General features: G+C 44.4%; 1 protein-coding gene across 1 annotated transcript in view; it reads right to left on the bottom strand.

The window, feature by feature from the left end:
• Positions 1-26,197, bottom strand: part of LOC147009591 (uncharacterized) — a 218,144-nt gene that overhangs the window by 97,527 nt on the left and 94,420 nt on the right. The window contains exons 10-21 of the mRNA XM_085862393.1: positions 24,589-24,651; positions 19,738-19,773; positions 19,158-19,208; positions 18,604-18,699; positions 17,105-17,158; positions 15,170-15,229; positions 14,627-14,671; positions 14,403-14,456; positions 9,322-9,363; positions 5,626-5,722; positions 3,254-3,292; positions 2,961-3,122 (exon numbers count right to left, since the gene is read on the bottom strand). Coding sequence (XP_085718519.1) covers positions 2,961-3,122; positions 3,254-3,292; positions 5,626-5,722; positions 9,322-9,363; positions 14,403-14,456; positions 14,627-14,671; positions 15,170-15,229; positions 17,105-17,158; positions 18,604-18,699; positions 19,158-19,208; positions 19,738-19,773; positions 24,589-24,651 — 799 coding nt within the window. The remainder of the gene's footprint in view (positions 1-2,960; positions 3,123-3,253; positions 3,293-5,625; positions 5,723-9,321; positions 9,364-14,402; positions 14,457-14,626; positions 14,672-15,169; positions 15,230-17,104; positions 17,159-18,603; positions 18,700-19,157; positions 19,209-19,737; positions 19,774-24,588; positions 24,652-26,197) is intronic.

A 26,197-nucleotide genomic window follows, 5' to 3' on the forward strand; every position in this document is an offset into this window, starting at 1 on the left:
TTACCCTTGCATTCCGCCAACTCAGACTAAGTTTCGCAATTCAGGATCCCCATGTAGTGGGGCAACTTAACTAAATATAGCATAACAATTGTGCATTTTGTGAGGAAAGCACTAAATTTGGCACACTAGTAGCCTAACATATTATGAACAGATTTGGATATTGGGCCATCTCAAATTCAGCCGCTGATGGCTGTGGCAGCCATTTTCCACTGCCATCAAAAATTTTGAGATGGCCCAATATCCAAATCTGTTCATTATATGATAGGCTACTAGTGTCCCAAATTTGGTGCTTTCCTCACAAAATGCACAATTGTTATGCTAAGTTGCCCCACTAATGGCAATCCAGCCTTTTCTGCTGAATAAGGTAATGATTGCCGTGTACCCTTGGAGGTTCCCCCAAAAAACTTGAAACTGTTTCTTCTTCTTTCGTATGCAAAACTTGGCTGCAAATTGCATCATCCCAACTGGGTTGTGGCAATTCCACTGATGCAGTGCCCTCTGTAGGTTAGAACAGGATTTAGGAAATTGGCCAGAGTGCTGGAAGGTAGCTCGCCTACTGCTTGCAAAGGGACACCATGGAAGCTTTGAAGTCCACCAGAAATGCCAGCAGAAGGGACGCCGTGTTTAACATCCATCTGAGGGATGGCACACGCATTGATGAACTACCCTTCATGTGAAACACCGAGGTGGTAGTTTATAGCTTGGCCGAGATTCAAACCCAGGCTGGACAGGTACAGCGGCGAGATGTGTGCATACATCTAGGCTATCCTGCCAGTCCCAATTTAAACTGCTTTATCGTCCCATCGGAACACACAGTGGGACCATTTGTGCATGCCTTCGTCTCTCCTCCACAATCATGTACGAAGTATACCGCTCGACTTCCCAAATACTGGCGTTCATGTCCCACAGATTATATCTGACTTGTCCACAAAGGACATTCCGTAGGCCCGATTTCAGCATTCACAATGGAAGAAAGGTGTTTGTCCCCCTCTCAGGATACTTGTCACTGACTTTGCGTAAACTCCATGAGCATCATTTCACAGCGGTTTTCGACAACTTTTCCACCTGTCGGAAAAAATGTGGTGTTCACTTTTTCACACAAGCCTGTAACCTGAGGTACGTACTTGATCATATTGCAGTCTCGTGTGTGTGCTTTGAATTTTTACCTCCACCACCGAAGGTGGATGGAGGTTATGTGTTTCACCCCTGCCTGTTTGTTGGGTCGCCGAAATAGGTGACCCTTATTGTCAGTAATTCTGTCTGTTTGTTTGGATGTTTGTTTGGATGTTTGTTCGTTTGGCATCAGCATAATTGGTAGTAAACGTGGGCGGATTTTGTCCAAACTCGGGTGGTAGGTACATCTTATGACGTAGTGCTTTGAAAATTATGAAGGTTGCTTGGGACGCTTTGGTTCCCTAGCAACAACCGAAAAACCTTCAAAATCGGTACCGTTCACACAAATCAATTCCGAAAGCCATTATCCCATGTAGGGTTATGAAATTTGGCACGAATGATCTACAGGTGATGCTCTATGAAATGTATTCCGGTTTTTGTGATATATGGAATACTTTACCCGCAGCGCCCCCTACAATTAGGGTATGCCCGAAAATTGGCGAAAATTGAAGGCCCCCTAGTGACCGAGTGAGTGCATCAATACGAATGAAACTTTGCAGGTTCATGATACTCAATGAGTACTACAACTTTGCCTCAGGACATATTGACCGATTTCGCTTCGGTCAGGGGTCAAAGGTCAATTAGTGCAAAAATCGATAATATGCGAAAGCTGGAGGTGCCTTCACGCCAAATACTACTCCTCCTAGTCTGTCTGTCTGTCTGTCTGTGAGTAGAATATCTCTAGAAGTTATTGATGGATTTAAACAAAATTTAGTGCACAGCTTGGGTGTGTCACAAAGACTAATCGATTCGATTTCGGAAAATATCTGGATCCGGATGATTGAATTTTTGGAGTGATTCTTCACCATTGAGAGATATGGCTGAAAACGACACATAGCTCAATATCTAAAAAAAAAAAAGTTGACGACGCATTTGAACGAATCTCGGTGGACAGGTTTGGTGTGCGACAAAGAAGAATTGATTCGATTTTGATGAAGATCCGGATCCGAATAAGGATCTGAATTCAGTGATTCTTAACCATCGAAAGATGTGGGCCAAAAACGATCCACAGCACGATAGTTCAAAACGATGTAGATGAGTTATGACAAAACGTGGTGGATGAGTTGATTTGGTGACAATAAAAAGCCGATTGGATTTTCGGTTCAGGTCCGGATCCAGATCTGGCCAATCAGGGGAAGAGAAAATGTAAACTCTTCAGCCTCGTGGAGGTATTCGCTTTACCGAGTGCCTTCCTAGTTTTTCATCACAATTGGCATGTTGTGGTTTCTGTCCTTTGTCATAGTTCATTGTTAATTTTGACATACCAAATACCTAAGCCCCTCAAAGCCATTGTTTCAAACCCTCTTTTCTCACCTGTGAGTCAGTCGGCTCCATCTCTTCCCTCCAGGATTAGTTGTGTCAAAGTCTTCCCTGGAAGTGTTATGTGCATCAACATCTTGTGATCTGTCCCATTTCACTGCTCTGTTTTATTACACTTGCTGAAACCCTGTTCTCACATTTCTCCTACAATTCGTCTCCGAGTGCTCTGTTGTTGCTATTTGTTGTCATACTACTGTTTTTCCTGTGCCTGTTGATCCATTACCCCCCTTTTGAGCCTCAGTACGTTTGTCTGTTGATCCATTGTTCTCTGTTGAGGTCAGCAACTGAAAAACGATGCCATTATGTGCCACTTACTTTTTTGCACTGATGAAAGGTTAATGCTCAAAATGTCAGCTTCTTGATTTCCACGGCAGTTAGCATACCCCGATCAACATTCTGACAATTTCATCCATTGTAGGCTTACATTATCTCATTATCATTTGTATCTTGAGTCTTAAAATCCTTACCGGGTTCTCCAGGAGGTCCAGGCATACCAGGAGAACCAACACGCCCAGGTAAGCCACTCTGCCCTTTCTGTCCAGCAAATGTAGTACCATCTCGACCCGGGCTACCAGGAGGTCCCTGAGGACCTGGTAATCCTGGAAGCCCAGGTGGTCCTCGGGTTGTTCCTGTTGAAGAACATTGCACCTTTGATTATTATTATTATTTGATAAACAAAGGAGGAGGAAAACGTTTACAAATATAAATATTTGTAACGAACGTAGAAATGAAAATAAATCGTAAGGATTGTTTCACCAACCTGATGATCCTCCTGGAGGACCTGGCAAGCCAATCGGCCCTGCAAAGGAAAGCCAAAGGAACCCAAAATTGATCTTAAACTGAAGATCATTCAAATTTTACATCATTAAAACGAATGTAAAGTTCAATTAGCGAATTCCATTTCATAAAACATTCAGGTATACAGTAAGCAGTAAGTTGTTATCTGTAGCATTCACTAGTGATTCGGCTAAGAGTCACATGAAGAATTAAGGTCAGTTCAACGACCTCGTGAACCGATACCACAGACCACATATGTTCATAATTATATGCAAAAGGTTTAATAACAATGTTAAAAAAAACGACATTTAACACTTGATGTGGAGTACTTAACCCAGCTACTGCTGTCTTGACCAAAAGAAAAGATTGTCAATCGAAGAAGAAGAATAATAATTAGAAGAAGAGCCACTCATTTTCGGGTCTTCAGATGCATCGGGCTGCCGAAGAAGTTTATTCTTGGCCAGGAGGTACAATCCTGGACGGGATGCCTCTCCGACGCACGACACTCGAGTCAGCTGGTACTCATTCTGTCGACCTCCGAAGGATGCCAGGCTGATTGTCAAAAGCCATTGCATAATGTCAGCTTGACAGATGGTATTCGTAATGTTCAGTTCACCGTATAAGAGTGGCATCTATTGTTATACAGGTATGTGGAAAGAAGAGTGGGGCAATGAGTGGCTGTGACGGGGATGGGAGGTGATGGAAAGCAGGTAATCATTCCTGCATGATCAACCTGGACGAGTAAACTCATTCCCACTTCGCATTTCTTCTTCTTGTTATTGTAATAGCTGGATGGGTTTGCGGGTGGAGGAGTAGCAGCTAAAACCCCAGGTTCCTCCTGCTGACCCCATCTTCGTCTATTGGCCAGTTATTGGATTCGTCATTTCAGTTTGAATTCCATATTGTGAGTGTCATGACATTTTATGAACACCATGCACCTGGGGGTGGGGAAAACATACCTAAGAAGATATTTTGACTCAAGTCAAAGTTACTACCTCAAAATATACCACTTACGAAATCAAAAGCTGCTCAATGACGGTGACTGCAAAAACATGGACAAATCAGTGACGACAGGTGCAGAGCATGTTGCTCGCAAGTAGTCATGTAAGCACTACACACAAAGAACATACCTGGCCATTCACCAAATGAAAAAAAATTGACAAATGACAAGGTGTGTCAAAACAAACTGCAGATGGATTATAAATACAAGACAAAGAATGGCCATGGCAATAAAAACAACACTTGCTATGTGGGAATTCTCCTGCGTCCAAAGTCCAGGAAGTCTGCTTTCTGTCTGTCCACGCTGTCGTTTTATCTGATAAACAAGTGTAAGTCGGCAAGACTATGAGATCAGTGCTCCCTTCAAATGACCAAATGTATTCCCATAATGCAATACCCTGCCTGTGACGCACCAGAATTGCAAGAACGAGATTCTCGACAAAAGAGCTCTTCGACGAGAATCGTGCAAGTCCGGGTGGTTTATAAACTCTTTGCCTATCCAGTTTTGCCTCCTTTACACGAGACGCAACACAGGACTATTAGACGAGACAAGCACTGCCACTGAGCTTGGGGGGAAGTGCCGCCGCTTCCCGGGGCACTCTGGGTACCAGCGACGTCACGACGATGGTGCCGCCTTTCCCTTCAAGAGAATATCCTGATGACTCCATCTTTGTTCTTTGCATATTCGGGTTCCTTGTGATGACTCCGATGCAGTATTTGGTCTTCTGTTTCATCAGATGAGGAGGACCACGGACAACTCCAAGATGGCCTGTTGTTGCTTGAGCAGTAGGAGATAAGGTGGAAGACAAAAATTTAATCCGTCGAAATGCAGACATTCATGTTAAACAGAACCAAGGAGACTCACTGAACAGAATGTTCCCTACTCAAACAGATCCTTCAGAACCTTGGTGTCACTCTCACAGATAACCTGATGCGGTCTAAACACGTTGGCATAATCACCGTCAAGGCCAACAGAACCCTCGGCTTCCTCAGAAGGAATTTAGGTGACTGCAGTCCTAAGGTAAAGATGGCTGCCCATGACACCATGCTCAGATCTGTATTAGAGCATGCATCAGCAGCATGGGATCAATATCTCCAGAAGGATATACAACCAGAACAAGTCCAGATAAGGATTTCTAGAACAAGTCCTAGAACATTTAGTCCTAGAACAAGTCCTAGATTTCTAGAACAAGTCCAAATCCTAGAACGAGAACAAGTCCAAATCCAATTTCAATGGGATACCGGATATGGAAATAGGTGTATGGGGAGGCCATAAATTCTGACATTTTTGCATATGGAATAAGTAGATGATCTCTTATCAAGGTAGGATTGTAAGGAAGATGTTTTGTGACATACCTCTAAAGCCAGATTCCCCCTTGGGGCCTTGTGGCCCAGGGAAACCCCGATCACCCTTGAAGCCTCGACCATGCTGTGTTCCTGTTCCGGGAATGACCTTCAACGTAAAAGGGATGAAAGCAGAACAATGTTACAAATGCAGCATTAACAATGATCCCGATGGAACGTTGTCAAAAAAATAAATAAAAACAACCAGATACACACATCTGCATTAGTTATCATTAACACACCGTCCTGCTATTCACTTTCTCTACCTGCATTTTGCCCAAATTACCCTTTCAAGGAACTTGACCTGGGATCGTAGGGCAAGAGGTCATTTGTAACTCGAGGAGATGGTGGGACGGATAATCAATCCTTCCCAACATCCAGGTGAGACAAAATGTTGACCTGTTCATCGTTTGCTGGTCTGATCAGGAAGTGTTTGATCAACTCAAAGAATTGTAACATCACACATTCGTCACAATTTCGAAGGAGACAAGCTGTCGGGTATTCCTCCTCATGTTTGTGTGCGGGCCTAACATTGGCACACATTCGGGAACTTTAGCTGTTTTCCCAAAACAAGTATTTGCCACGTGGAGGCAAACCACACACGTCACCCCAAATCGACAACAAATCTGGTCATTTTAGGATGGACGAGGGGGCTCAATCCCCCTGAAAACGAACTCCCCTCAATGGGCTCTGTTATACAACGTTGTGCGAGTTTCCAAGATTACTCAACAGAATCAAAACTTTCACCTGGGCTTCAGGTGGTACAACACTTCTCGAGAACGTGGCTAGCGGCAATGAGTATTCCACAGATTTCTTCATCAATATCAACCCCAGATTAAGATATCACAATGATGGCATTGAAACTTACCCCAATTACAAGAATTGATCATGGTCTCACCTATTTTTTTTTTTTTACCAACTAACCCTTGTTATAACCGTCCCGATCCCAGTTTCCGCTATTTTCACAACTAACCCTAGATGATGCAACTGACCTGGTTTTCCCATATTTATGCAACTTACCCTTGTTACAACAGAACTCGGTGTCCCCCACCTTCACATTCCCTCCAATGTTATTGCCTACCCTTGTTACAACTGACCACAGTTTCCAATATATTCATAACCAACACTCTTTGAAATCCTGGAACCAATTTAAACACTCCTATTTTTTTCTCTTGCCAGTGTACAAACTTCCACATTCCCTTTAAACTCATTCTTCTCTCCAAATCTTTCTTCAACACAGCTGTTCACCACCATCTCAGATCATCCAAAACCATGATCTTTTGTACCCCTGTTAACCACCGCCCACCACCCCCCTCACTTCCAAACCCATCTTCTTCCAAATGTACAGTTTTTCCTTCCTGAGAGTTTCCTTCAAGATCCATCTTGTCCACTCCATGTGTCCTCCCTTATCCCCCATTCCTCCCCACACCCATTATTTATCCAAGTCTCCCTAAATTTTGTCCTTCAACCCTGCTGTTGGTGTTTCTCCCTTTCCCTACCATTCCTTTTGTTCTGTTGCATTATGATCCATTCAATATTCAAGCTCTCCCACGACCCTCGACTCTGTTTACAAAAAAATAAATTAAAATGTACCCTTGTGACAACTGAGTTGAACTCTGCCTCCCTAATGTATACAACTTACCCCTCTGACAACTTACCCGGGTTTACCCTGATGTTCACAACTTACCCCTCTTACAACTGACTCGGGTTTATCCCTGTGTATACAACATACCCCTCTTACAACTGACTCGGGTTTACCCCGATGTTCACAACTTACCCCTCTGACAACTGACTCGGGTTTATCCCTGTGTATACAACATACCCCTCTTACAACTGACTCGGGTTTACCCCGATGTTCACAACTTAACCCTCTGACAACTGACTCAGGTTTATCCCTGTGTATACAACATACCCCTCTTACAACTGACTCGGGTTTACCCCGATGTTCACAACTTACCCCTCTGACAACTGACTCGGGTTTATCCCTGTGTATACAACATACCCCTCTTACAACTGACTCGGGTTTACCCCGATGTTCACAACTTAACCCTCTGACAACTGACTCAGGTTTATCCCTGTGTATACAACTTACCCCTCTGACAACTGACTTGGGTTTACCCTGATGTTCACAACATATAATACCCCTCTTACAACTGAACTTAGTTTACCCCTGTGTATACAACTTAACCCTCTTACAACTGACTCGGGTTTATCCCTGTGTATACAACATCCCCCTCTTACAACTGACACAGGTTCACCCTGATGTTCACAACATACCCCTCTTACAATTGTCACTGGTCTGCCTCATTTTTAGCTCACCTGGAATATAGTTGTTTCGGTGAGGTATTAGCATCACGTGGTGTCAGTAAGTCAGGCAGTCATTGAGTGAGTCAGGCAGTCAGTCGGTATGTAAACACTCGGATATTCTTCTCCAAAACTCCAAACATGATTATGATGAAATTTGACCACAACCTTCATTACCCATGATGTACCAAAGTTTGCTCAAGGCATGAAAAATATATATCAGGCTCTAAGGGGCTCGGACAGGTAAGTCAAAGTAGGTCCAAGTATGACTGTCCCGCCCCCGACCCCCCAAATAGGTATTTTCTCTCTTCTCCGAAGCTACACACCGACTTTCGATGAAACTTGACCACAACACCTTTATCACTAATAATGCTACAACTAATAGTCCTATTTTCACAAAATCTGTCAAACATCTGAGGACCAAGGCATCCTGATGCCTTGCAAATCCAATAAAAAAAAAATTGCACTTTGAGTTTAGGTCAATTTAAAGGTCAAAGGTCATTGCCATTCCAGGATCGCTACCTTTGACTTATCAAGAAGCATTCACTCGATTAGATGTGACTTTTTAGGAATCATCTCTGCACGGTACTCCCTCAAGTTTTGTTCAGACCATTGGCTAATTTACATATTAGTGGGTCATCTACACCAAACAGTGGTTCCCTGGCTCTACCAGGTGAGCCAAGGGGCATTGCCCCTATTTTTTTTTTTTACAACTAACCATTGTCTCACATAACTTTTTGCATGTGTTGAAGTTTCAGAAAGTGAAAATTTGCAGAAAAAGATTGATATCCCCCCTTACACAATGCATCAAGGTCAGTTCAAGGGGGAAAAAAACCACACAATTAACTTCCACGTAAGCACGTCGCATACATTCTGTATAATCATCCACTACTTTCATAAATGAGACAATCAAAAACAAAACATGACTTTCTTCGTTTTTCATTAATTTTTGATGTCGTCTGGGAAACCACTTTTCAACATTTATTTTATTCACACTCATAAAAACATACAGTCTGTTGTTAACCATGTAATCGTCGAGACATCTCTTTCTTCCTTGCACTGCAATTTCCCAACAGGAAGGACGATACAAGTTCCCCAACAAGGGGCTTCAACCCAAGTGAAGACCTTTTGGCCTATCAAGCCTGCGCTGTGATTGCCAAACTCTGGTTGTTTGGCCGTGCTCTATCCTCTATAAATTCTGAGTGTCAAGCAAGGAAGCAGCACGTACCATTTTTAAAGTCTTTGGTTCGACTCGGCGGAGGTTCAAACCACCGAGCTCCCAGACTCAACACTCCAACCATTACACCACCGAGTCTCGTTCACTCAACAGAACAAGAGGAAACATTAAAACTATCAAAGTTCAAAAACAATTTGTTGAACATCATCATATAAAAACAAACTTACAATTCCAGGTTGACCTTGAATTCCAGGCTCTCCCTTTTGTCCCTAAAACAAAAGGAATGAAATATTTCAAAATCATTACATTCTATAAATCAGGTTCTTCATTTTCATACCAATCAGCAATATAATTAATGTTCCTCAGAGTAAATTTAAATAAATGAAAGACAACATCATGACATCATGACGTCACAGATAGCTGTACTTAGGTAATGCCATCGAGTTGCAATGTCCCTCACACAAGTGAACAGCACGTGCAAAGCTTTTGTGCCACACGCTCTATGAATACTGAATGCCTAAACTCGGTGTTTGCATCTAAATCTTGTGTCCAAAACCCATCACTTTCTCCACCCACCTTACCCAGTCACACCCAACAGTCCCTGGACTCTGTGTTCTTTTCTCCTGACAAGGTGGAGAGCTTGCTGTCAAACCTCGACTCGGATTCTGCAACCGGTCCAGACGACATCAGCCCACGTGTCCGCAAAGCCTGCTCTTCTGCTCTTGTTCACCCTCTCTCTGTTCCATTCACCCTCTCATTTGCTCAAGGCCATCTGCCATCTGCTTGGAAATCTGCAAACATCACTGCCCTGCACAAAAAGGTGCAAAAACAGATCCCTGCAACTACAGACCAATCAGCCTTCTCCCAATCATCAGCAAGGTTATGGAATTCATCATCGCTTCAGACATCAAATCCTTCCTCTTCCCCAATGGCTTGATTTCTGATCATCAATTTGCTTTCAGCCCAGGTCACTCTATCCTGGATATTCTGCTTCTGCTCTCCCAACAATGGATGGAGGTCCTCAATGCCAGACAGGAAATCCGAGCCATATCCCTAGATATATCACGTGCTTTTGACAGAGTCTGGCACCCTGCCCTGCTCACCAAACCCCCTTCCTATGGTATCCAAGGCCATCTCCACTCATGGCTCGCAGACTTCCTCTCCTGTCGCAGTCAACGTGTGGCCCTAAATGGAGTTCTTTCATCCCCTCTTCCTGTCCAGCCTGGAGTTCCTCAAGGTGTCGTTCTGGGTCCTGTTGTTTTTCTGGTTTTCATCAATGATCTCTCCGACTCTCTGGAAAATCCTCTTTATCTCTTTGCTGATGACTCCACCCTCTGCCGTACCATCAGTCACCCCTCAGACTGGCAAGCAGCAGCTTCTTCGCTCACTGCAGATCTGGATAAAATACAAACTGGTCCAACACGTAAAACATGTCTTTCAATGTGGACAAATCTCACACTCTCACTATGTCTCTTCGAAAGGACCATTTAGAACCCCCCCCCCCCATCCACTTTCTCACCAATCCTCTGGAAGAAGTCCTTTCTTTCAAGCTTTTGGGTCTCACTATCTGCAATGACCTTTCCTGGGAAAGTCACATTTCAAACCTCGCCTCCAAAGCCAGTCGCCGACTGGGAATCCTCCATCGTGCAAAGTCCTTCCTCGGCCCTCCTGAGCTCCTGACCACTTACAAAGCTTTTGTCCACAGTCTGATGGAGTACTGCTCTCCCCTTTGGGCTGGTGCTCCTGTTTCCCACCTTTCTCGGCTTCACGCTGTAGAAACCAAGGCATTTCGGATCATCGGCATCTCCCACAATGAGGCTGAGTCTTTGGGCCTCTCACTCAATCACCGTAGGTTGGTCGGTGGTCTTTCTCTGTTCTACTGTCTCCTCTCCAGCCTCGCCCCCCCTGCTCTCTCTGTGATTTGTCCCCACCACATTAACGCAGGGCGCTCACGGTGCGCCAACAACCCCCTTCTGGTAAAACTACCAAAATCACGAATCACTGCTCACCTTCACTCTTTCATTCCTCTTTTTTCCCGCCTTTGGAATAAACTCCTTCACTCTATTCTTTCCCATTCTTCGCTCCAGGCCTTCAAAACAGCTGTTCACCACCACCTCTTATCTTCCCCCATCCAAATCCTCGATCTTTTCTACCCCTGATAATCCACCCAAGCCTACCACCTTCAAATTCCCTGCTTTACTTCCTGAAAGTCCCTGTAATGTCCATCTTCTATTCCCCATGTTCCCCATCCCATCCCTCTCCCTTCCACAGATCTCCTAATGTCTCTGTTCCCCACTGTTTTGTCCTTTTGTGCGTTGTGTGTTAGCTCTCAGACGAGACTCGACAAGGTATACAAAAAAAAAATACTTGAATAAACTCCAGGGCTTTAAGCAGGCAGGGCAATAACATCTCATGTCATCTGTCATCCTTACCCACAATCTTTATTATCCACCATGGGGTGACATCTATCCATCAGGACCATACTCTGTGCAGAGCGTTGGTGATGCCCAAGCAGTCTCCTTGAATACTGGATACAATCCTGGACGGGTCGTCACTCCGACACAGTAAACCAGCAAGCCGGTACTCATTTTGCCGACCTCAGAAGGATTACAGGCAGAGTCAACCCCATCTGGTATTAATTCAACAGCCAAGTGGGATTTGAACTCAGGACCCTATGATCCCAAGCCCACCACCCTAACCATTAAGCCAACACCAGGCATATGGGTTGACAGCATGGCTGAGACGTATGTGCACTTGTCTCTAGGCTGTCGAGCCTGGGATTGAATCTCGGACCATCTATAAACTGTCATCCTGGTGTCTCGCAGGCAGGGCGACGCATCAATGTGTGTGACTCATTGTGGTGTTTCCTTCCTCCTCTCTCTCTCTCTCTCTCTCTCTCTCTCTCTCTCTCTCTCTCTCTCTCTCTCTCTCTCTCTCTCTCTCTCTCTCTCTCTCTCTCTCTCTCTCTCTCTCTCTGCCCGTTTCATGTTCCTCCATTTCCTTGCTACTGCTAGTTCATCCCCTCAATCACCTTGCTCTTCCATGATTTTGTAAAGAAAATAAAGGAGTTTCAGTTTGCTATCCGCATGCAAAGTGGCATTTCTGTTTTAACTAGAAGGGCACTCAGTGGAGAGCATACCTCCGCACGGCTGAGCAGTTTACGTTTTGTATCCCACTGATAGGCCGGATTTGCATCCGGACCTGACCCAAAATCGAATTGGCTCCATCTTGTCTCCTTGCCAACTCATCCAATGACTTGGTCTCATCCTTTGCCATGTACTTCATTGGGATGCCTTTCCTTCAATCTCATTGATAATTATGTTTCTTCTTTTTGGAATGGTGATCCTGCTGTTCATTTTGCAGCTTCATTAGAGTACAGCAATGCTTGCAGACTGTTAGAGTAAGACAAGCACTAGACCAGGAGTCGAGTCTTAAAGGTTGGGCATCAGCGGTCGCGTTGGGGTCTTATGAGTGGAGTCCTATGTGTCGTGTCTTGACTTGAGTTGGACAAGCCTCGAGTTCCATTCTTTTTCTCAATTCATGGCATATATGTAAACTATTCCCAGGTTTGCCAGGTCTGGATGTCTTGAACTTGAGACATGCAGGCCTGGTAGGTATTTATATAATTAAAGTTAAGCTGCGGCATGTGTCTGAACTGTTACGTAAAAACATAAGATTTATTTGAATCCTTCTGCATTTTTGCTGAGTTGCACTTACCGCCTTCATGTAAATTTTATTTTTTTATTAAAGATAGAGGCTCATGGAAAAGTGAGGTGACAGAAGGCAAATAGTAAGGCAGTGAGTGGGGTCACATTTGGCAATCTACAAGGGAATGGATGACCAGAAGGGGAGGAGGTAGAGGAGGGGATGGAACAGTAACTTGCAAATACAAATAAAATAGTTAGGTTAGGTTAAGTTAGGTAAGGTTAAATAGAGTACAATATACTGCAGGTAGGTATAGGGGACGGGCGGACGACATGAGATGGTGGTGTATCACCTGCTTGAAGCCATTGAGGGAAGGAAGAGTGGGATAGAACAATCTCAGGAAGGCAGCTCCACAAACAGGAGTAATGAGGGAACAAAGGAAGTGAGGCATGAGGTGAGCCTGGATTTTTGTGGTTCAACAAACGGAGGGTCACTGGAGGAGCGGGAGAGGGCTCAAACCACTGACTTCCAAAACTCAGAGCAGACGTTCCAACCATTACACCATCGAGCCTTGTGGTGATAAGCCCAACAAAAGAAGGAAATTGGCCCACCACAATTGTCTCATTCTAAGCTATTGTCTCACCACAAGCCTGTGCACTTCAGAGACACCATACAAATTGGAACATTGACTGACTTGGTGAGAGGTCACAGGACCCATATCCAATGAGTTAGCATTATAGCAGTGAAGATCACCATGAAGGAAGAACAGAATCATGGGTGGAGGAGTGGTCCATATCAGCAGGGAGGCTTTCTGTGATGGTGATGCTGTCACTCGGGAAAAGGTCTAACGCACACAAAGGAGATAACAAACAACGGAAGATGCAACCAGAGGCATTCTGGGGTTGTCCGGAAGTGGGTGGGTAGGGGGGTGCGGTAGGCTGGTGAGAGTACAAGGATTGCGGGTAAGGGTGTTACAAGCATACACAGTGATCGCACCACCTACGTGTCAGGTGAAAAGTGTCAGCATCATTGTTGTGAGAAGTAGGGACAGGGGTAGAGAAGTGGGTGAAAGGGGCAGGAGTGGGGGAGTGGCAGGGCAGTGAGTACAAGGGAGGACATTAAAGTGAGTGGAAGACAAAATGGTGGGTCAAAGGTGCGAGCGGTGAGGAGAAGGGACACAGTTCAAGTTCATTGGTGACATATCCAACGCATATTGGAATAGGGGAAGATCTAAATAAGGGAAGAAACTGCAGGAAGCATACATATAATAGGAAAGAGGGAATAAACAGCAAAATAAAGGGAAAAGAATGAGTTGGAAAAGGAAAGTCAATGAACAAATTATCTGAGATTTGTGAAGCGGAAGGAAGTATGAGAAGTCTAATAAACACAAGTCAGGTAAAGGTGTGGTGAAGAGCAAAATCTGCACCTGCACACTCTAATGGGAAGACATGAGGTGGGAGAGGGACATGGGGGTCGTGTCGGGTGGGTGAGGGGCTCACAACTGAATATAAGCAGAGTACTCGTATATTCACTTTAATATGCACTTTCCAATTTCCTGTTGGATCATAATGGTCTTCAGCGTCATGTTTTTAATTTAATATTTCCTGTTAACGCTTGCCGAAAGGTGGAAAGAGACCGTAACGTGCAGGGATGCGCAACTTACAGGGCCACCTGGCCTTCCAGCCGGCCCAATCCTTCCTGGTTGCCCTGCAAGTCCCTGCAGAAGGACATGGAGAGAGGAGGTAAGGATATTTCGATGAGGTTCAGATACATTTAATAGTTCATGATTAGGCTCCACAAGGGGGCACAAGGACAACGAGTTGAAGGTCGAAGAGCAGGTTTAACGGGCATTGGGAGTATCAAAGTGAAAGATTAAAACGTACTTACATCAAATCCCGGTGGTCCGGGCTCTCCATCCTTTCCAGGTTTCCCCTGAAAAGCATATAGGTAAGGAATGTCATGGGGGAAGCTGTAAGTGTGCACAAACGTAGGAGGAGGAATTTATCCGTGAGAGAAGGGGCCCTCAGGTGAGAAATTCCCGGATAATGAAAGAGCCTGTTCAGCTTGATAATTAATTAACAACACGTTTACATCCCCCGAGTGCAACCTTCTCGGTATTAAATGGCCTATCGGCATTGATGGCCATCTCCCACACACATTGGGTGAAACCCAATGGGACATTTCAATTAACACCCGGTAAACTTTACGCAGTATCTATGGAAACACAGCATTGTTACATTCCACGGTGACTCAATTGTATGACATTCAGTACAATGAATCATTAGTACTTGCACTGCAAAGACTCAATGGAGTTTGGTCTCAATTAATGATAACTTAATAATAGGTTTTGCTAAAAGAGCAGCATTTTGGTTAAAAAAAAAGGGCAGCAGGAGGACTAAGACGTGCAGGGGAATACGGGGACAAACTCACTCTTTTTCCAGGATCTCCCGGGTCTCCCTTTTCACCTTTCCTGCCATATCCTCCATGTCCCTTGTTGACAGAGAGGGGGAGACAAAATGAGAACCTCTTTCAAAGTGAAATAAAGTTCTTTCTGATACAGCTGAAAGTTCACAAGAAACAAAAGCTCGGGAGGTTGTGGGTGAATCCAAATTCTTACAGTGACGATGCTCACCACTGCTAAAGTGTCACAATAAATGTACCACTTCTGTTTTTTTTTAATTGTCCCCACCCACCACTCCTACGACAGGGTGGGAGATGGGGTACATTCAAATGAGCTCCGTCCAACTGACCGACCGATCATCCGTCCATGTACTTTTGTGTACGCGATATTTCCACAACCGTTGAAAGTTTAGCTTTCAAATCGCAGATATCTATTCCTCGTGACGTCATTTCATCCTGATTAGATCACGGCTGCGAGTGCTCAAATTATGTTGCCATGGCAACCGTCTAGGTAACTTGGCTTGTGTACGCGATATTTCAAAAAATGTTCAAGATTTAGCTTTCATATTACACAGATCGATTCCACATACCACCCAAAAAGCGGGGGACCTAATTCATATACCTGAGCGGCGAAGAGTGCTCTCTTTGTATGACAATGGTGACCACACAAAGGTTGGCATCATATATTTATTTTCAAAAAATATTCGGTCGATTTTCACTCCCGACAGGACGGTGCACTTACGACTGAGCCGTCTCGTCTGGGTTCGAATCGGTCGGTGGTACTTGCACAATTACAGCACACTGCCGCGATAAATGTCCAAATCATGGAGGAATAATAACTTGCTTTCATTGGAAGCTCAATTTTATAGTTTGCTGATATTGCTAGCTATCACATAGCCACTACGGGTACCGTTTTCCTTCCTATGAGACGTCAGTGACTTGGAAGTTTCTCTTCAATCTATGCCTCCTTTTTCCCAATGTGTATCCTTCTTTTATAATTGGCACTTTAAAGCCTGGATGCATATTCTTCTTCTGTTTTTTTTTTACTCTTCCTCTTCCATCCATGACGACCATACTCTGTGCAGAGCGTTGGTGCTACCTAAGCAGTCTCCTTGGCTATTGGGCACAATCCTGGACGGGTCGCCGCTTCGACACAGGACACCAGCAATGTGGTACTCATTTTGCTGACCGCAGAAGGATGATAGGCAAGGTCAACCCCACCTGTTGTTAATTGAACAGCCGAGTGGGATTTGAACTCAGGATCCGAGGATTCCAAGCCCACCGATACTGCTTTTATGTTCTTCCCCATGCCACTTGCAATTATTCCGAAAAAATTATTATTTTTACACTACAAGTGACAAGGAAAATGACACAGGAAGTCCTTATGTGCGGGGTGTTCATCATCGCTGGAGGATTTATTGATTTTCATGAACATCATTTTTTTGAACAACGAAACTTACACCAATAGGACAACAGCCTAAGATTAAAAAGGGTACATAAATAACTTGGATTTCCTGTTTTTGGGGTTTCAAAAGGATTATTTGTACTAATCTTCTTCTTTTTCATCGAAGAAGAAAACCATGCGGGCAAAAGTACTGAGCTTGTAAAAATGGCCTTAACTTCTCAAATGTGGGTGTTCAAAGCAGAAATTTGGAATTCAGCCTTTGTATCAGGCCAAAGGTGTACTCCTTCAAGAGAAAATGTGGGATTTAAAATGTTTACATGAATAAATGATTGCAGGATGAATGATTCACAGAACAAACTGCACGCACTGTGTGTTCCCTGATGAAAAAGACATCACTCGGGGAGCAATAAATTGGCAATTTAGGGTCAAATCAATTTCCTCTATGAATCAAACCTGGACTCAAAATGTCAGCACAGGGAGTGAGCTCCCTGCCATCCACTGGGCGATGGTAATCAAAGTTCACTCGTATCTAAACTAACTGCCATAAAGTAAATACATACCGGATCTCCTTTCAGACCACGTTCACCGGGATATCCTGTCTCACCTTTCTGACCCTGTTAAATAGATGGTAAAGAGCACTCCAACAAGAGTTTCACAAATGTATGTTTGTGTTTGTGTGTTTGTGTGTGTGTGTGTCTCTCTCCATATATTTATATACATATACATAAACAAAAGGAGCACACTGACCCTGTATGTGACATGATACTGACGTCATATACATCAATTAATTATGCCGGCATCACCTCCAAACTAGGATGGCGTCCGTGTGGCACCCTGGTCTTTCCAGACTGAGATTTATGTCTTTATGGTCACAAATATGTCAGGATACGGAACTCTGCCTCGGTTTGGAAAAATGTTGGATATCAGCTGGACTGTGCACAATGCTTTACACATGTCCTGTGCCCTGAGGGCAAGAGGTGGGTCATGGCAGCGTCTCGATATTCGGCCAGATATGACCCTTGGGATAACGCTGTGCTTATTATTAAGTTACTATCATTTTGCAATACACCTGTGTGCTGAGGGCAAATTTGATCAAATGGGAGGTTCTGCGAGTACAATCCAGAGAATACCTTGAGGGAGTACGTACGTACTAGATAACAGGTGTTCCAGGTGAAACACAATGAGCATGTCTCATCAGAAAACGTTGACACCACAACTCCACAGGGAGGAATGTCTTGAGAATTTTGAAACGACCGTTCTCATCAAGGGAACCATCACAAGAAAAGGGTTCTAACACTCCCCCATATGGACACGGCGCATCAAACCTACATCTTTTGTGGACGGATGGGCATTACCCAGGTGTTACTCGGGTTTTCAGTTGCCCAAAATCTCACATTCTGTCCATGAACATGGCCGGTCAAATGGAAGTACAGTATGCCTCAATCAGAATACCTTAACACATCGAGAATGGAAGAATCAGGCTCCATCAACTCACAAATTCTCTCACCAATTGTTTGACACTTCTCTTGGACGCAAAGGAGACTCACAATAAATTAGAACAGCACTCGGTAGAGAACATACCTCCACCAGGCTGAACAGTTTGCATTTTGTATCCCACTGATAGGCCAGATGTGGATCCGGAGCTGAACCGAAATCGAATCAGCTTGTTCTTATCAGCGAAACCAACTCATCCACCAAGTTTTGTCCGAATCCGTCCACGACTATATAATTTTTGCCCCTATCTCTCAACTTAAAAAAATTTAATAAACCCTAGCTTCCAGATCCGGATCTTCACCAAAATCGAATCAAATCGTCCTTGTCACACACCCAACCTGTCGACCGAATCCGTCCACAACTTTTTGAGATATCCTGCTCACAGATAAACATAGAAAACGAACAGTGGTGAAAATATAACCTCCATCCACCTTCGGTGACGGAGGTGACAAGTTAGCAAGTAAATAAAACAGGAAAAACAAAGAGAATGTCGTGTATATACATCAATATTATGAAGAAATGAATGGTAAAGTGTAATCGGTAGGTGTGCTGTCTTTGGCAGTACCTTGGGTCCTGGTCGTAAGTCAAACTGGTCCGGAGTTCCCAGCAGCTCGCCAATAGATCCTGGTGGTCCAGGGGGTCCTACAAGCCCTCGCTCACCCTGTGAGTCGCGAATGAATGTGACTTGCAGGTCATTGTATCATCACTACAATAAACCACATCGACCAAATCTCGGACCTCGTCAAACGATGCAAAACCATGATGGGCATGACGGAGCAGCCTTTGTGGCCTTGAAAGCTTTTAAGCATGTTACACAATTCTACTTTGGTGTACGTGTGCATTATTCACAAATATGAGGATTACTTGACACTATGTGTTGATGATTGTATTGTTTCAAGAACAAATGGAGATCACTTACTGCCTTCTCCATCGAAAATCAATTCCACAACTACCACCAGTGCGATTGTACCGCCACTGCCATTACCTACGACATTTGCGTGTTTGCCAATACATTTTGAGGGTTACTCAGACAAATGGTGAAGGTAATTAATGCTGCCGTCACAACCACCACCATGCATATTGATCTTGAGGTCTTGAAGGAAGTGATATGCTGCTGACCTTGTCTCCTTGTGGCCCATGGAACCTCAGCCTATCACCTCCCATCGTGCCCTGTGGAGGAACACAGTGCCAGATGCCTCATTTTCCATTGCAATTACCTTTTGTACACATTCTGCCAGCTACGATTGCTGAGGTGCCCCTGTGACGCTGATGCAGTGCCTCTGCCCACAATTTGGAATTTACCCAAGGTTTCGGGATGCCTCGCCTCCTCTTTGTCAAAAGACGAAGATCGTAATTAAACCAGCTAATGCTGGCAGACGGGTCCCAAGCTTAACGTCCACCCGAGGGACGACGTACTCATTGATGCAACACCCTGCCTTTGAAGAACTGTTCCTACAGTTTATGGTCAGGTTGAGAATTGACCCCAGACTAGAGACAAGTGCGCTGACTCTGCACCAACCTCCGGACGTCGAAAGTTGTGAAAGGCCGAACACCTTTACTCTCACATATGTATAAGAGTTTCAACGACATGGTGCATCAACTAGCAGTATGATGAGCAGTTTTACTTCTTTTCCATAAATGGCCATGCCTTCTTCCCAAGAAAATGCAACAGCCTTCCGTCTGCGGATAAGAATCATACCTTTGGTCCTGGTGGTCCGGGAAGTCCAGGTGTACCCTGACGGGACACAAAGAAAAGGAGATGAGGCCTACATGAGTCAAGTAAGTGACCTTGAAAACATTTCTGAATCCATGTGAATGCTTCCTGTTCTCCATCCTAGCCCCTGGAGTTTTGCCTTCTCCTTCTAACAATCTTCCAATCTCATTTATCCTCAAAACGTTTCCACTCTGGAGTCCTATCTCACCTAACTCTTCCACGAGGTAGATACTGTTATTTCTCTTCCGCTCTATATACCTTAAGGTCTCCCCTCTTCTTTTGACACCCATTTTCTTTCCACTCTACCCTTTTACATGACTTCGACCTAAAGCTCACGGAGGAGCTTGTACATAACTCATGTGCGGGATAAAGACATTTGGAGACGGCACAGTACTTTTACACAAATTACAAGGACATGAGTGGACAATTATGGACAAACATTTATGGTTTATGGGATTTGAATCTTGGTTCCCTGCATCATGAGCCAGAGGTTTGGATGGGAACACTAATTGACCAATCACATTGTCCTCTCATATGCCCCGGTGAGAATAGGTGTACCATATCCCTGTGTGTCGTAAGAGGCGACCAGGGTTGCGTCAGGAAGGGCATCCGGCGTAAAAACCAATGCCAAATCATTATGCGAACAACAAAACGCATTTCCATACCAGATCGGTCGAGGCTCGGGTTACCAACGACCGCCACCGGTACCACTGGTCAGCAGGGTACCAGTGGAAATTGTGCTACTGCTGGGCGAAGGAGGAGAAGGAGACGGGGAAGGTGAGTCCGGAGGCAGTGGGAGAGGGGGAAGGGTAGAAGTGTGGAGGTGAGAGTTGGAACTCTGAATGTTGGGACGATGACTGGCAAAGGGCGAGAGTTGGCTGATATGATGGAGAGAAGAAAGGTGGACATACTGTGTGTACAAGAGACCAAGTGGATGGGGAGTAAGGCTAGGAGCATTGGAGGTGGTTTCAAACTGTTCTACCATGGTGTGGATGGGAGGAGAAATGGTGTCGGGGTAATCCTGAAGGAAGATTATGTCAAGAGGGTATTGGAAGTGAGGAGGGTGTCTGACCGAGTGATGAGTGTGAAGTTGGAAATTGAAGGGGTGATGATGAATGTCATCAGTGCATATGCCCCACATATGGGGTGTGAGATGGAATATAAAGAAGATTTCTGGAGTGAGTTAGATGAAGTGGTGGAGAGTGTATCCAAGGATGAAAGAGTGGTGATTGGAGCAGATTTCAATGGACATGTTGGGGAAGGGAATAAAGAGGATGAGGAGGTGATGGGTAGGTACGGTCTCAACAAGAGAAATGTGGAAGGGCAAATGGTGGTAGAGTTTGCAAAAAGAATGGAAATGGCAGTGGTAAATACGTATTTCAAGAAGAAGGAGGAACACAGGGTGACATACAAGAGTGGAGGAAAGTGCACACAGGTGGATTACATCTTAAGCAGGAGATGCAACCTGAAAGAGATTAGAGACTGTAAGGTGGTCGCAGGGGAGAGTGTAGCTCGACAGCATCAATTGGTGGTCTGTAAGATGATGTTGGAGGTGAGGTTGAGGAAGAGAGTGAGGGCTGAACCAAGGACCAGATGGTGGAAGCTGAAGGAGGAAGACTGTTGCGTGGAATTTAGGGAGGAGGCGAGACAGGTGTTGGATGGTGGTAAAGATGGGTGGGATGATTGGGCAACTTCAGCAGAAGTGTTGAGGGAGATAGCAAGGAAGGTACTTGGTGTGATATCTGGACAGAGGAAGGAAGATAAGCAGACTTGGTGGTGGAACGAGGAAGTACAGGAAAGTATAAGGAAGAAGCAGTTGGCGAAAAAGAAGTGGGATAGTCAGAGATGAAGAAAGTAGGCTGGAGTACAAGGAGTGGCAGCGAAAGGCAAAAAGAGAGGTGGCAAAGGCCAAGGAAAAGGCATATGATGAGCTGTATGAGAAGTTGGGTACAAAAGAAGGGGAAAAGGATTTATACCGATTGGCAAGACAGAGGGACTGAGCTGGGAAGGATGTGCTGCAGGTTAGGGTGATAAAGGACACAAATGGGAATGTGCTGACGAGCGAGGAGAGTGTGTTGAGAAGGTGGATGGAGTACTTTGAGGAGCTGATGAATGAAGAAAATGAGAGAGAGAGAAGGTGGGAAGAGGTGGAGATAGTGAATCAGGAAGTGGGATGGATCAGTAAGGATGAAGTGAGGACTGCTATGAAGAGGAAGAAAAGTGGAATGGCGTTTGGCCCAGATGGTATACCAGTGGAGGCATGGAAGTGCTTCGGAGAGATGGCAGTGGGGTTGTTAACCAGATTGTTTAATAAAGTCTTGGAAAGTGAGAGAATGCCGGAGGAGTGGAGATTATGTGCACTGGTTCCAATTTTCAAGAATAAGGGTGATGTGCAGAGCTGTGGAAATTACAGAGGGATAAAGTTGTTAAGCCACACCATGAAGTTGTGGGAAAGAGTAGTGGAAGCTCGGTTGAGAGGAGAGGTGACGATCTGTGAGCAGCAATATGGGTTTATGCCAGGAAAGAGCACCACTGATGCGATGTTTGCTTTGAGAATGTTGATGGAGAAGTATAGGGAAGGCCAGAAGGAGTTACATTGTGTGTTTGTGGATTTCGAGAAAGCTTTTGATAGGGTGCCAAGAGAGGAGTTGAGGTATTGTATGAGGAAGTCGGGAGTGGTGGAGAAGTATGTGAGGATGGTGCAGGATATGTATGAGGACAGTGTGACAGTGGTGAGGTGTGCGGTAGGAATGACGGACCAGTTTAAGGTAAAAGTGGGATTGCACCAAGGATCAACTATGAGCCCTTTCATGTTTGCAATGGTGATGGACAGGTTGACGGACGAGATCAGACTGGAGTCTCCATGGACTATGATGTTCGCGGATGACATCATGATTAGTGGGAAGAGTGGGGAGCAGGCTGAGGAGAGCCTCGAGAGGTGGAGGTACGCACTGGAGAGAAGGGGAATGTTAGTCAGTAGGAGTAAGACGGAGTACATGTGCGTAAATGAGAGGGAGGGTGGTGGTATGGTGCGGTTGCAAGGAGTTGAGGTGGGGAAGGTGGATGGGTTTAAATACTTGGGATCAACTGTCCAAAGTAACGGAGAGTGTGGTAGAGAAGTGAAAAAGAGAGTGCAGGCAGGATGGAGTGGGTGGAGAAGAGTTGCAGGAGTGATTTGTGACAGAAGGGTAGCTGCAAGAGTGAAGGGAAAAGTATATAAGACGGTAGTGAGACCAGCTATGTTGTATGGTTTGGAGGCGGTGGCACTAACAAAAAGACAGGAAGCGGAGCTGGAGGTGGCAGAGTTAAAGATGTTGCGATTCTCATTGTGAGTGACGAGGATGGATAGGATAAGGAATGAGTATATTAGAGGGACAGCGCAGGTTGGACGGTTTGGAGACAAAGTGAGAGAGGCGAGATTGAGATGGTTTGGACATGTGCACAGGAGGGAAGCGGAGTATATTGGGAGAAGGATGTTGATGATGGAGCCGCCAGGCAGGAGGAGAAGAGGAAGGCCAAAGAAGAGGTTCATGGATACGGTGAGGGCGGACATGCGGGTGGTTGGAGTGTCAATGGAAGATGTGGAGGATAGAGCGAAATGGAGATGGTTGATCCGCTGTGGTGACCCCTCACGGGAGCAGCCGAAAGAAGAAGAAGAAGAAGAAGATTGTGGTCTCGTCTTGACACTTGAATAAATACATTTAAAACACAGGTATGCCACTCAAATTTGCTGCTTTGTTTTGTCTTTATTCCTCCGAAGGGAATTCAAGCTTTGTTTTTAAATGTTTTTCTCAAAAGCCTTGTTTGATTCTTTGCCAGGTTTATTGCAAAATAACGGAAATCCTTATCAATGATGGGTGGTTGGATGGAATGACATTTGATAGGGTGGGAGGGAAAAAGAACAATGACAATAACAATCCCACAATGAAGGGAATGAATGGAGAAAACAAAATCAAATAAAGGTTGAATCAATGGGGTTGATGCATTCCTTTTGAAGTTGTCTTAAGATATTGTTACAGATCTCGTATGAGAAGGGCACTCGGCAGAGCACATACCTCCGCCACTCAATGCCTGATCCACGAGAACATATCGCGTCAAATACATTTTTGAAATATAGTGCTATATATCGTTTTTGGCTCGATCTCTCAATGGTGAAGAATCACATTATAAAATTAAATAATTCTTGCATCCAGATCCGGATTTGGATCTTCACCAAAATGAATCAATTCGTCCTTGCCACACACTCAACCTGTCCACCAAGTTCCATTCAAATCCGTCCACAACTTTTTGAGATATCCTGCACGCAAACAAACAAACAAACAAACAGACAGAAAGGGGGTAAAAACAGAGCCTCCTTCACCTTCGGTGGCAGAGGTAACTAGAATGGCACTCGGTAGAGCACATACCTCCGCCATGCTGAACAGTTCACGTTTTGTATCCCACTGATAGGCCGGATCTGGATCCAGACCTGAATCAAAATTGAATCGGCTTGTTCTTGTCACCTATCTAACTCATCCACCAAGTTTCATCTGAATCTGTCCATAACTTCTTGAGATATCATGCTCACAAACAGACAGACGAGGACGAAAACATAACCTCCATCCACCTTCAGTGGCGGAGGTAATAATGGAAAACAGGAAACCTGTCCTAGTCCTAGATTCTCTGTATCTTTGGAGAAAAACACACAAACAATGAACGTGAATATTCTGTTATTTCACTGCTTAAGTGATGAGAATGCTTTTGCACATGTCCCAGGTATCTGCACCCATTGTTACCCACAATCCACTGCACACACATGTAAAATTCCCTTTGAAATACAGGTTTGTATAAACTCACAGGTCTCCCTGGAGGTCCTGGTGATCCCTGGGATCCAGGAGCACCTGGTGTTCCACGTTGACCCTAAAGAAATGAGATAAAAACATAAAGGGTCATCTGCTGATGAGAAGGCCCTTTAAATATGAGAGTCAAAGGGTAATATTTTGTCGTAAATATTGAAAACTTCTTTTGTAAATATAATACTCGAGTTCATAGAACATGATACCCCATGCAGTGTTACTTCAATGATAATAAAATAATGATTTTTTTTTTAATCCCCAAGTTTCGGGCTAATGAAGTAGTCCAGCATCAGTCCCAAATACCACCCTTACACACCACCCCCATTGAACCTTTATTTAAATTGAAGTACAGGAACTGCAAACCTGGAGGTTCTTGGAAGTATTATAACAGACAATTAGTGCACTACAATGTTCAAGTAAATAATTAATCTAAAATAAAAGAAGGATTGTAAAATTAATTAAAAAGTCAATTCTGTGTTTTCCTGCCGTTTTCCGCAGTCTATATTACATCACCCTTATCTCACACGTTACATTAGTTCTTCGTGCCTGTTGTTTGTGTCCATTATGACGTCCTTAAAAACTGTAACCTTCCTGTTTGGAATGATTCTCAATTTTATTTAACCGCCACGAGTAAATATATTTTCTCACTCCTCTCTGAGCATGAGCGATCGGGATGAATTCAAAGCCAAAGAATGTTAAAATGAGAAACTTGTCTTCCTATTCACGTTCTGATTCGTGTTCAAAATGAAACACTCAATTTAAATAAGTTGTTCCTCCATCGTAAACCATAAACTGATGACACATACATGGATGGACATTAACTAATTGCTTCACCCGGATTTTTGCTTCACATGCGCAGGGCAATAAGTAATTGTTGCACCAACAAAAGCCGTACAAGGCATCATTTTTTTACCTAAGTTGTCAACAACAAGAGAAAAAACAAGGTATTTCCAGTTGAAAAATTGGTAGATGATCATTCTAATGCACAAATGTCTTTTACACGTGCAGGATACAATTATGGTATCAGCTAACTAATTAAACCTGGTGTTAGCTTCATGGTTAAGGTGGCTGACTTAAGATTGCAGGGTCTTAAGTTTGAGAGCCCCTGTCATGCTGTTACATAACAGCAGGTGGGTTGAGTCAGCCTGTCACTCTTCTGAGGTCAGCAAAATGAGTACTGTACCAGCTTACTGGAAACAGGGGCACTGCATTAGTGGTGCAACTCTGCTCCCAGCAATGATGCAGCCACAGGCTATGCATGAAATGATGAGCTAACTAATTGACTGAATTTCCTTTTCATTTTGGTGCACCAATTATCTCACGATGACGGTAGTAACAAGGCGACGCGGTTAACACGAGGACAACAGCGGCACAAGACTGCAGAATTGCTTCATTGTCCCCCCCCACCAATCCCAAAAACGTGTCTTTTTGCATTGTCTCTGGCAATTTAAACCCATGCCAACACACCTCGGGATGCATTGTGCCAACACAACATTATTTTCTCACTGCCACAACGTACTTTGGAAGGACAAATGTTCCTAGGTTTGGTAGAGCAGTTCTCAAGGCTCGCTTGTCACATTGGTCATCCTAATCACCAGTTGATTACATCT

Source organism: Eptatretus burgeri, chromosome 17, assembly GCF_056783735.1.
Source record: "Eptatretus burgeri isolate ZD-2024b chromosome 17, Ebu_testis_v1, whole genome shotgun sequence".
In the NCBI taxonomy this organism is placed as follows: Eukaryota; Metazoa; Chordata; class Myxini; order Myxiniformes; family Myxinidae; genus Eptatretus; species Eptatretus burgeri.